This window comes from Pseudorasbora parva, chromosome 19 (assembly GCF_024679245.1).
Source record: "Pseudorasbora parva isolate DD20220531a chromosome 19, ASM2467924v1, whole genome shotgun sequence".
In the NCBI taxonomy this organism is placed as follows: domain Eukaryota; kingdom Metazoa; phylum Chordata; class Actinopteri; order Cypriniformes; family Gobionidae; genus Pseudorasbora; species Pseudorasbora parva.
In genome coordinates this window covers 4,218,526-4,230,515 of record NC_090190.1, presented here as the reverse complement: position 1 = coordinate 4,230,515, position 11,990 = coordinate 4,218,526, and the positions used below count along the sequence as shown (strand labels likewise).

Here is an 11,990-nt window from a genome sequence, read left to right as displayed (position 1 = left end):
TACCAAAATTGAATATATTCAGTAATGTATATAGCAGCATATCTCAAATATTTGTAAAAATGCAGTCACATAAAATGCAGAGACATATTCATTCAAAAATAAAAAATAACTAAAGTAAAATATAATGAAACAGAACCAGACGACAATAAGACAATTATAATAGGCAAAAGGAAAACATCATACCTGCTTAAAATGTAACAAATTGCCTTCTTTTTTACAATAAAACAAATTACAAGAGTAATCAAAATAAAACTTAAAATGTTTTTACTTCTTATTAAAATAAAATGTGTCCACTGTTCGCCTAGTTTTACGCCAATTCACATCTACCAAAAAAAAAGTATATTGAGTATTTCGAATGTAGTTATGTGAGTCTATTTTGTAAAATATTTGTATTACCAATAAATATGTTTTCAAACACTGAACTTTATAAAAACTTTAAAAAAAACAAAAAAAAAACGTATTCAATGCCATAAGAACAATAGGTATTATATTTGATTGCATTAGCTGACAGGAAATAAAATAATAATAATAATAATAATAAAACAAATACATAAATTCCAGTGCTTTCAAAGCATTACTTTTTCAGCACTGTTTTGTTTTTGGGTTGTTCCAATACATATAATTTAAAGTAATTTAGCCTATAACGTGAAATATTAGTCCACTTTTTTTATGTATTTAATATTTTCCTAATCAAATAAATAACTGTATATAACAAATTTCTATCATACACTTGAGTTTTCTATTAATAAAGGTTTCTAAATCGTTCGATAATAATCCAGTAAAGTAAATACAGTGGGGGAAAACTAATGCAAAATTGCTTTTTTTTTTCTTTTTCTTGGAGCTTAAATCTTTCCAAAACACGTTTAGCAGGATAATTACGTGAAGTATTTTGTAAGAGACTTCCTTAACTTTGTTATTAATACAAAACGTGCCACTTTTTTGTGCTTTGGCCCAAGAGAAATTACTAAATAAAGAATACTTTTTTTAAATTATTTATTTAAATGCCAGTCACATTACCAAAAAAATGAACATGACAATAGTAATTTCCAACATATGAAAATATTGAACACAAATAAACTATAACAAATCGAAAAAATGAGAGTATACAGTATAATATATAAAATAATAAAGCGGTGAACCCGATGAACAGTGAAACAAAGTGACGTATGTATGACGAGGCGGGGAGAATTTCAGTCAATTGTGTGTGATTTGCGGGTCGATTAGGGAGGGAGAGGAAGCGGGGGGTTGCAGCCCAGTCGGTCCTCCTCCCGTGTATAAATTCTCCAACCAAACCATTTTCTTCCTCTTTCTGTTACCTGGCAAAGGGGAGCAGCAGCTGAGGAGTGATCTCTCAAACCTGGTGAGTTCTTTCTCTGTTGGCTAGGCCGCGGGTTTTTTGTGGCAGTTATTGTCTTTTTAGAACTTTTGGACAATTTTAAAATTGTTCCGTATTGACGGTTTTCTTTTTAAATTTCCGCTGTTCCGTTGCTCAACGGGTTATTAAAAACGTAATGGTTTCTATCTTAATTTTGCGTTTTGCTGTTTTTATTAGTCTGTTCGGAGCTGATTGGGCTAATTAAATATTTCCACTGATTCCGTGTACGTTTATCGGTCAAAGAACGGGAACCGGTAAAAGAACAAAGGCGCTGAGCGGCTTGAAGCCTCGGGCCTGTTGAAAGGCTTCCACACATTCTCGCATCCAACAGCTGTTACTAGTGCTCGAGAGAGCCAGATGCCTGCCTCCTTATGGATGCCATTCAGACATTTTAGATGTTTCTTGTAACTTAATACCGTGCTACTCTACAGAAACACGTGTCGCAGTTGCCGAATGGTGAACTAGGCCGGTTGAAACTAACATGGGTCATCTTTTAACGTTACTTGTGTTGGGAAATCTCCAATTAGAAGTTTTAAATATGAAGTTTATATGCTTTTATAGTGCTATATTAAGCTTTCCATTCCCCCTTTCTAATACAGAAACTAATCAATCATGGGAAAGGAAAAGGTCCACATTAACATCGTGGTTATTGGCCACGTCGACTCCGGAAAGTCCACCACCACCGGCCATCTGATCTACAAATGCGGTGGAATCGACAAGAGAACCATTGAGAAGTTCGAGAAGGAAGCCGCTGAGGTGAGTGTTTTAATACTTAAAACGGTTTTGTTCGTGAAAATATTGCGGCACAAGTTGGGGTACCAAGAGCCAAAATGGCGGCGGTAGCACGCGTTCCTGGGCTCAAGCCGGCTGGGTGTGGGAGTGGGCGGAGCTTAAACGGCTGACGTTGCAGTTTCTGTAATGGCGCCTAGTAGGCCGAGAAACATGTGCCCTGTTTAAGTAATTTAACATATCAAATCACTAAGTTTCAAATTAGAGTGAAATGGTCGCATTGAAATCAATTGACACATTAATAAAAAAAATGTGCAGAGTTTAGTTTGTGCCCTTATCCTTAAACAAAATGATTTTTCCCTCCCTCTTGGAATGACTTTACTGATGTGAGGGCAGGACAACCTGTTAGTCACATGAGATCAGCAATAACACACAACAAAGATCCAATCACTCCCCCGATGGACAATTAAGTTGTACTCTACTTTTGTCTTACTAATGCAACATGTTTCATGTTAAAATAATACATGCCTTTTTTATTAATATTTAATCTTTGTCCAACAGATGGGTAAGGGCTCCTTCAAATATGCCTGGGTGCTGGACAAACTGAAGGCCGAGCGTGAGCGTGGTATCACCATTGATATCGCTCTCTGGAAGTTCGAGACCAGCAAGTACTACGTCACCATCATTGATGCCCCTGGCCACAGAGACTTCATCAAGAACATGATCACTGGTACTTCTCAGGTATGATGACGCTCCATTCACACAATTGTGCTCTTTGGGTGTGCTTTTTAAAGATGGGTGTGGTTTAACTGGTCTATTCTCTCTCTTCCCCACCCTAGGCTGACTGTGCTGTGCTGATTGTTGCTGGTGGTGTTGGTGAGTTTGAGGCTGGTATTTCCAAGAACGGACAGACCCGTGAACATGCCCTCCTGGCTTTCACCCTGGGAGTGAAACAACTTATTGTTGGAGTCAACAAGATGGACTCCACCGAGCCCCCTTACAGCCAGGCTCGTTTTGAGGAAATCACCAAGGAAGTCAGCGCCTACATCAAGAAGATCGGCTACAACCCCGCCAGTGTTGCCTTCGTCCCAATCTCTGGATGGCATGGTGACAACATGCTGGAGCCCAGCACAAACGTAATTATTTTTTTTTGTGCTAATTTTGCTTTGGTTGTTTACGTTATAAATTTAACAATTTTAGTGTGCTTTTGGGTTTCATGGTTTAATTTACATTGCTCCTCTCCCATTTTTAGATGGGCTGGTTCAAGGGATGGAAGGTCGAGCGCAAGGAGGGTAATGCTAGCGGTGTTACACTTCTTGATGCCCTGGATGCAATCTTGCCCCCAAGCCGCCCCACCGACAAGCCTCTCCGTCTGCCACTTCAGGATGTCTACAAAATTGGAGGTTTGTATTAATACCCCAAGATGTATTCTAGATCAGAAGGCTAAACGCTTAGTCTTAATGTCATTTTATCTCATGAACTCTTTTAAAGAAATGTAACTAAGCATGGCACTAAAAAAAAAAAACATTTCATTTATTCAGGTATTGGAACTGTGCCCGTGGGTCGTGTGGAGACTGGTGTCCTCAAGCCCGGTATGGTTGTGACCTTTGCCCCTGCCAACGTGACCACTGAGGTTAAGTCTGTTGAGATGCACCACGAGTCTCTTTCTGAGGCCACTCCTGGTGACAATGTTGGCTTCAACGTTAAGAACGTGTCTGTGAAGGACATCCGTCGTGGAAACGTGGCTGGAGACAGCAAGAACGACCCACCCATGGAGGCTGGCAGCTTCCTGGCTCAGGTTAGGCCTTTTCCATTGTCCTAGTTTTGCTTGCATCAAGCCATTCTTGGTGTGAACTCCTGTACTAACTTGTCATTTTGCAGGTCATCATCCTGAACCACCCTGGTCAGATCTCTCAGGGCTATGCCCCAGTGCTGGACTGCCACACTGCTCACATTGCCTGCAAGTTTGCTGAGCTCAAGGAGAAAATCGACCGTCGTTCTGGCAAAAAGCTTGAGGACAACCCCAAGGCTCTTAAATCTGGAGATGCTGCCATTGTTGAGATGATCCCTGGCAAACCCATGTGTGTGGAGAGCTTCTCTACCTACCCCCCTCTTGGTAAGTCCAAATACTACTCGACGTTCTCTCATCCATATCTTCAGTAGCCGCTTGTGTAGAACTTGACTCTAATCATTGTCCATCCACAGGTCGCTTCGCTGTGCGTGACATGAGGCAGACCGTCGCCGTTGGTGTCATCAAGAGTGTTGAGAAGAAGGCTGCCGGTTCTGGCAAGGTCACGAAGTCTGCACAGAAGGCTGCCAAGACCAAGTGAATTTCCCTCGATCACGCTGTTCCAAAGGTTGTGGTGTGTTCTACCCAGCCTCCTGGAATTTCTCTAAACCTGGGCACTCTACTTAAGGACTGGCTAATGCTGATTAAAACTCATCGGAAAAATTTTCGCAGGAAAGGAAACCAACTTGGATTAAGTGTGGCTTTATTGATTGACTGATAGTGCCTCTTTCAGTTATTAAATTTGTGTTGAAATGGTTTAGAACTGCACCTGTTGCCACAGTAAAATTTGGAAAGACGCTGCTGAATAAACTAATAAAGGTATTAAAAATTGAAATTGTGCTCTGTCTCCTGTTATGAATGGGAACTGGGTGGGATTCAGGATGAGCAACTGTAAAATGATTTGTCATGGTCACTGCAGCTGTCTTAACACGTGTTGCAGTCTACCCTGTGCCCGCTTCAGTGAAGACTCATCCTCCAATCGCAAATAGTGAGTGTGCAGTAAAGCTACCAATGGTACCCCTCATCTGAGCAGTATCTATGTGGGCTAAGGCTTTTCATATCCCACCCCTGTCTGAACCGGTATAAATTTAGCCGACCATTGCGACTCGTTCCTTTTTCCTCCAGTCTGCTTGGGGCTGTCTGTAGTGCTTGTAGTTAGGTAAGTACTGCGTTTTTATTCGCTCAATCCATGTGCCGATTAACCTTAGTATATGGAGTAAAAAGGTCCTGTTTAAGTCTAATTTTCTTTGGGTTAGCTGGTTCTGACCAGGGTGCTTTTTTTTCTCTCTCTCTCTGCTTTTGACAATCTGATTACATCAGGTTTCCCTTTTTACTCTACAGCCTCCTTTTCTGTGATTTATGCACATATAAAGAGCATAGACTTATTGACAAATCTGGAGAGAACATGGCTGGTTCTGTCATTCCAGTCCTTCAACATGGAGGACAAGTGAATAGAGGGAGGGGAGGGTTGCCAGGTCTAGCAAGAAAAAGCCTGCACTAAGACAAGCCCAATAGAAGCTTTTTTTTTTTTTAGAGAAATGCAGGCATTTTAATGACTGAATTAAATGTCAGTCTGAAGCTGTAGGTGTAAATTGCGATTATTTACGCTATTGTCCTATGCGGTTAACCGTCACTCCCAAAGCTGCTGTAATGGATACCACCCTCCCACACAGCAGTGTTAAATAATCTATTTGTATTTTTATAAAAATAGTATAATGTACATTTAAATATTAAAAAAAATGGAACTAAAATCTTTGCAAGATTTACAATGTCGATGACCGTTAAAAAACGTAATGTTTGGGAAATTGGTCCATTGAAAATGACATGGCAACAATACTGCGCGTTCACGCAGATTACCCTCACTGGAATGCGCGCGACTGGTATTGTGGACGGCGCATGTCATTATCCGTTGTGAATTTTTTTGTTGTTTTTTTGCCATAGATAATCCAGTACTTTGAACACAAATGTGTAATGTGTTTAAACGTCCGGGCAATGCATATGCTGTCGAATTTAAACCAGCAATGTCTTTCCACAGTCAATTTACAATATGGGTAAGGAAAAGGTCCACATTAACATTGTGGTTATCGGCCACGTCGATTCTGGCAAGTCCACCACCACCGGCCATCTGATCTACAAATGCGGAGGCATCGATAAGAGAACCATCGAGAAGTTCGAGAAGGAAGCCGCTGAGGTACGTCATTAGCCGGGTGACTTCCGATGACTCATGTGTCTCTATGACGAGTATTTTCTGGGCGTGTCTTTTTGACACCGTGTGTTGTGAGCGACATCTAGAGTTTGGTTTTAATGGGACTGGGCAGTTGCTGAATATCCAAACTAAAAGCTAAAGTATTAAAGCTTGCCATTTGCATTAGAATATTTATGAATTGTTGTTCATTAATTTAATTAAATGTTTGAGAATTATGATAGTTACTTTGGTCCAGTCAATTCATAATGTATAGTTATTTGAAAAGTATCTATCTATCTATCTATCTATCTATCTATCTATCTATCTATCTATCTATCTATCTATCTATCTATCTATCTATCTATCTATCTATCTATCTATCCATCTGTCTATCCATCTATCTATCTATCGTCATTCCATCCAATCCATCCATTCATCTATCTATCTATCTATTGTCAATCCATCCATCCATCCATCCATCCATCCATCCATCCATCCATCCATCCATCCATCAAACAACTCAGATATGCTTCTGAATATTTTTCTGCATTAAGATGGGCAAGGGCTCCTTCAAATATGCCTGGGTGCTGGACAAACTGAAGGCCGAGCGTGAGCGTGGTATCACCATTGATATTTCTCTTTGGAAATTCGAGACCAGCAAGTACTACGTCACCATCATTGATGCCCCTGGCCACAGAGACTTCATCAAGAACATGATCACTGGTACTTCTCAGGTTGGAATTGTTCTGTATTTCAACATGTCAATCACAGCACATGTTACTGTGGATAATGATTTTAGTGCATTATTTTTTGTTTAATATTATTTTCATTTGTTTCCTTCCCCACCCCAGGCTGACTGTGCTGTGCTTATCGTCGCTGCTGGTGTTGGTGAGTTTGAGGCTGGTATTTCCAAGAACGGACAGACCCGTGAACATGCCCTGCTTGCCTACACTCTGGGAGTCAAACAACTTATTGTTGGAATCAACAAGATGGACTCCACCGAGCCCCCTTACAGCCAGAAGCGTTATGAGGAAATCACCAAGGAAGTCAGCGCCTACATCAAGAAGATCGGCTACAACCCCGCCACCGTTGCCTTCGTCCCAATCTCCGGATGGCATGGTGACAACATGCTGGAGCCCAGCACAAACGTGAGTGTCTGCTTTTTCCTGGGTTGGAAGAAGTTGCATAGATTTCTTTTAAATGTTATGTGATTGTTTATGCTTTTTCCTTTGCATTTTATTCATGGTTAATAGATGGGCTGGTTCAAGGGATGGAAGATTGAGAGGAAGGAAGGTGCTGCCAATGGTGTCACCCTTCTCGAGGCCTTGGACTCCATCCTGCCCCCCAGTCGGCCCACCGACAAGCCTCTCCGTCTCCCTCTGCAGGATGTCTACAAGATTGGAGGTAACATTTACCCAAGGGGGTAATCTAGCGCTCGGAAAGCGTTCCACCCCTAGGGGCTGCCATTGCTAACCAAGCCATCACCTGCTGTTAGCATCCCATTAACTCCCATTCATTTTTGAGTCACTTTGACAGTAAATAACTTAACATCTGAGACGTTTAAAGACATTTGTCCATTGTTTATTTCTAAAGAAACACGACAATGCATAAAAGGCTCCGTTACCTTGTATCTTACACTATCGCCCTGCAGAAGCTGTTTATGTAAAAATAGGCTAACGATTGAGTCATAACCAACGCGACTCTGTCGCACAGTTGAGAAATTACCGTATAGACCTGAGGAGACGCTCGCAGGCAATCTTTTACTGTCTATGAGACAGTCGGGGGGACGTGGAGACATAAAGTCTGATAAAGTCAAGGGGGAAGAATGGGGAGAAGCCCATAGTGAGCCAAAAGCAACGGGAGAAAGTATTTAAACAACGTGATTCAGATTTGACTTTCCACAACTACTAGAAGACCTACATCTGTCAGACAGGAGGCTCACGTCACATCTACGTCCTCAAGCTCAGTCTGAGCCTGCGCAGTTCGCTCAGCCATCAGGAAGTGAGTGCCCCTAGGTTGACTTCATTATTTCGCCGTTGACGTCAATGGGGTCGCTGTGTCCATTTCTTTTACTGTCTATGCATTTACCACCAACCAGGGTTATAAGCTTTGAAATGTAAATGTTTTTTTTTAAGATATATATATATATATATATATATATATATATATATATATATATATATATATATATATATATATATATTGAGGGGGTGAATTAAAACAAGAAAAATCTAGATTTTAGGGAGCTTATTTTAATGCTTGTTTTATGTTGTTAGAAATAATGTTGAGAATCACTGCTCTAGAATGTACTGAGAAAATGAAAAGAGTTTTGAAATGATACCAGCTAGCGCATTAATTATGCATATTATACACAAATATTAAAAACAAATAAACCAAATCAATTTAAACTAGAAAAATTATATCTGTAAACTATATTAAACACCAACGAAACGTGAAGACACCAAAAACACCAAACAACTTTATACATTTTTATATGTTGGGGCTGCCTTAATTAATGTGCTAGCTGGTGTGTATATATATATGAAGTCTGATTTAAAAAAGTATGATTTCTAGACCTGGAAAATGTGTGTAAATTAAATTATCTTATAACCTCATGGAATTTGTTATGATGGATATACATTTATCTAGTTATGCCAAACTCTAAAATATTTTACTGGGTATAAATTGTAAAACTTATTTTTTATCCTTGCACAGTAAGTGCCATTTTTGTGTTTAATGCAAACAGGGAATTTGCACACTTTTTATTTAATTTATAGTCAGGAATATAAATTTAGTCTGTGTTTCCCATTTTAATATGTTTTGTTCATTTAGTGTGTAATGTTGCTGTTGAGCATGAAAAGCTTTACAAAGTTACAAAGTCCCTACAGTTATTCTCTATAGACTATAATAATCTGAACACCACGCCCACCGGTGGGGGAAAACAATCCAACGCTCTCCATTGACTTTGTATTGCGTAAAAGCTGCCTCCATGTCATTTCTGACTTGTAACAAAAAAACAGAACAAGCCGAAAAGCTGCTGTGTGACAGGGTGTACAGCAAACAAGCTAAAAAAACAGAACTATATTTTTATAAGCCGTCGACCCCAAAAAAACAAGCGTTTAAGGACACAAAAGTGGATACAGGCGTTTGAGACCGAGCGTGTCATATTTCTCGGAGAGCTACGCCCATTGGAGGGAACGGAATTGGTGAAAGGATATGCTAAAAAAAACTAAAAAAAACAACATTCATTATTTGTAACCTTGTCAAAGAATTTTTCACCACCGAATGTGACACACGTAGGCATACTAAGTGTCAGGATCCCACAATTTGCCCATTCTTCCTGCTGATGCTTTACGTCTTATTGCCTGTATCCACTTTTCTTAGAGCCCAAATGTATGTCTTTGCAGGTTAGTAATAGGACTTACTAGACTAGTGGGCAAGGCCATAAACAGAGGGGCGTTCTTCACTGTCTTACCTGATTTTCCCACGTTACAGTTTGGGTATGGTTAAGGGGTCGGGTCGGGTGAAGACAATCATTTTAATTGCATGGTTAAAACCCATCAGTTTGAAAACACCCACAAATTTAGAAACGCCCACTTTTGGTCCAAAGAGACCCCATACTCTTAAAGGCTGGCTTTTAGAGTTAGGTTAGATTGACCAATTCCAACACACTGGTTCAGCTGACCAATCAGAGCACATTGTGCTTTTCAGAAGGAGGGGCTTCATAGAGACAGGAACTAAACAGAGCGTTACTGACAGAATGTTAAACGAGAAAAATAAAACAAGACTTTGAAAAGGGCATAACCTGGCCTCTTTTTGCTTTTAGTTTTTGAGTTTTCATTAATAATAACAGCACTGCCTCCATCCTCATTCACAATTTTTCCTGACGAGAGACCATGTATGTTCTATTGTCTGTCGCTCACACATTTTCCGTGTTTTTCCTTCAGGTATTGGAACTGTGCCTGTCGGTCGTGTTGAGACTGGAACTCTGAAGGCTGGTATGGTTGTGACCTTTGCCCCTGCCAACGTAACCACTGAAGTCAAGTCCGTTGAGATGCACCATGAGTCTCTTGCCGAGGCTCTCCCCGGTGACAATGTTGGCTTTAATGTTAAGAACGTGTCTGTGAAGGACATCCGTCGTGGAAACGTGGCTGGAGACAGCAAGAACGACCCACCCATGGAGGCGGCCAACTTCACAGCTCAGGTTAGATTTAAATGATTCTTCTCTGATTGATCATCTGACAGGACAGAAAGTGCTTTATCATGAACCTTCTTCATCCTAACTAAAATATACTAACTAAATATACTAACTTGTGTCATTTTGCAGGTCATCATCCTGAACCACCCTGGTCAGATCTCTCAGGGCTATGCCCCAGTGCTGGACTGCCACACTGCTCACATTGCCTGCAAGTTTTCCGAGCTCAAGGAGAAAATCGACCGTCGTTCTGGCAAAAAGCTTGAGGACAACCCCAAGGCTCTTAAATCTGGAGATGCTGCCATTATTGTTATGATCCCTGGCAAGCCCATGTGTGTGGAGAGCTTCTCTCAGTACCCACCACTGGGTAAGTGTGATCCTTTATGTTAAATATGCAATGTTAAATACAAATCTGGTTGTGTTCAAACTCCCTAATATCCCGCTTCTACTTTTCAGGTCGTTTTGCCGTGCGTGACATGAGGCAGACCGTCGCCGTTGGTGTCATCAAGGCTGTTGACAAGAAAGCCGCCTCTGCTGGCAAGGTGACCAAGTCTGCTCAGAAGGCAGCCAAAGTTAAATGAATCGTCCCGTCAGACACACAGCAAGCCTCATTGACATCCCACACTGCAATGTCACAGAACCTGAGCACGGTTTTAAAGGACTGGCTTATGCTGATAAAAACCCATCGTAAAAGCTTCCGAAGGAAAGGAGGAAACCATGCATTTCTGAACATAGTCGGAGAAAACGATTAGTAAAATAAACTATGATCATTCATCACAGATTGTGCCATTATTCTTTCTTGTCAAGGTCAAAGCACCATGAATGGGTTTTATTGTAAGTGCATTCATAAATAAATTATTTTTGAACATGATAAATATAAATACGTTTCAACTTTTTTGCCTTAATATTCTTTTTATTCTGCCATTTATGCTGTTATTGTTAACTAAAACTAAAATGAATTAAAATCAATTTGTTAATTCATATGAAATTGTATATAAAAATATGACAAAATATTTTCTGTAAAAAGTTAGAAATGTTAAATTGGCAACTAACTGCAATAAATCAAGTTGAAGTACTAAAATTAAACTGAATTAATAATAAATATTAAAAAACGAATAAAAGTGACAAAATCACAAACAAGTATTAAAAGTTAAAAACTGAAATTGTACGCTAATTCAAAATAATATGATATAAATAATACTAAGACAACACTATTTGTCATGAACACATATATAGCTGTTGTTGGTTAAAAATACCAATAATTTTCAGTTTTGTTTAGTACATTTTATCCAGCCGATTACATATCTAAGCAAGGGGTTTTAATTTCATATATTTACCACTTAAAATACAGCCTAAAAAAACCAATCATTAAAGACAGAAGAACTCAATAATAAAACACACCGTCGTCATTCAGATGTGTTTATTTAAACTGTGTGCAGTCCACAGATACCATCAATCAAAAACTAAAATGAACTTCTTATTTAGTCTATTTTAGTTTCGCAGTCATGAAAATACATTTTATTTGTGTTTTGCACAGTTATACTTGTTATTTTTTTAGTGTGTAATGTTGCTGTTCGGGCAAGAAAAAGCTCTGCAAATTTGCGAAGTCTCTCCAGCGGGAGTTATTCTAATATCGGTGTCACTGTTTCTGAATTCCCTGAAACACCTCCATTGTAGTCGAGTTTTCTTCTGGGAACAAACACAATATTCCTCATTT

General features: G+C 39.7%; 2 protein-coding genes across 2 annotated transcripts; both read left to right on the top strand.

Moving 5' to 3' along the window:
- The first annotated feature begins 1,202 nt into the window (after window positions 1-1,202).
- On the top strand, window positions 1,203-4,728 carry LOC137047546 (elongation factor 1-alpha). Its single transcript, XM_067425307.1, has 8 exons — window positions 1,203-1,360; window positions 1,975-2,131; window positions 2,666-2,845; window positions 2,944-3,240; window positions 3,357-3,507; window positions 3,646-3,902; window positions 3,986-4,220; window positions 4,310-4,728. Exons 2-8 carry the CDS (start codon window positions 1,988-1,990, stop codon window positions 4,432-4,434), a joined length of 1,389 nt encoding a protein of 462 aa, XP_067281408.1. The 5' UTR covers window positions 1,203-1,360; window positions 1,975-1,987; the 3' UTR covers window positions 4,435-4,728.
- Window positions 4,729-4,895: 167 nt separating this feature from the next.
- Window positions 4,896-11,052, top strand: LOC137047547 (elongation factor 1-alpha-like). Its single transcript, XM_067425308.1, has 8 exons — window positions 4,896-5,052; window positions 5,929-6,084; window positions 6,633-6,812; window positions 6,930-7,226; window positions 7,332-7,482; window positions 10,026-10,282; window positions 10,406-10,640; window positions 10,730-11,052. The coding sequence occupies exons 2-8, from the start codon at window positions 5,941-5,943 to the stop codon at window positions 10,852-10,854; spliced, it is 1,389 nt and encodes a 462-aa protein (XP_067281409.1). The 5' UTR covers window positions 4,896-5,052; window positions 5,929-5,940; the 3' UTR covers window positions 10,855-11,052.
- The last annotated feature ends 938 nt before the right edge of the window (window positions 11,053-11,990 follow it).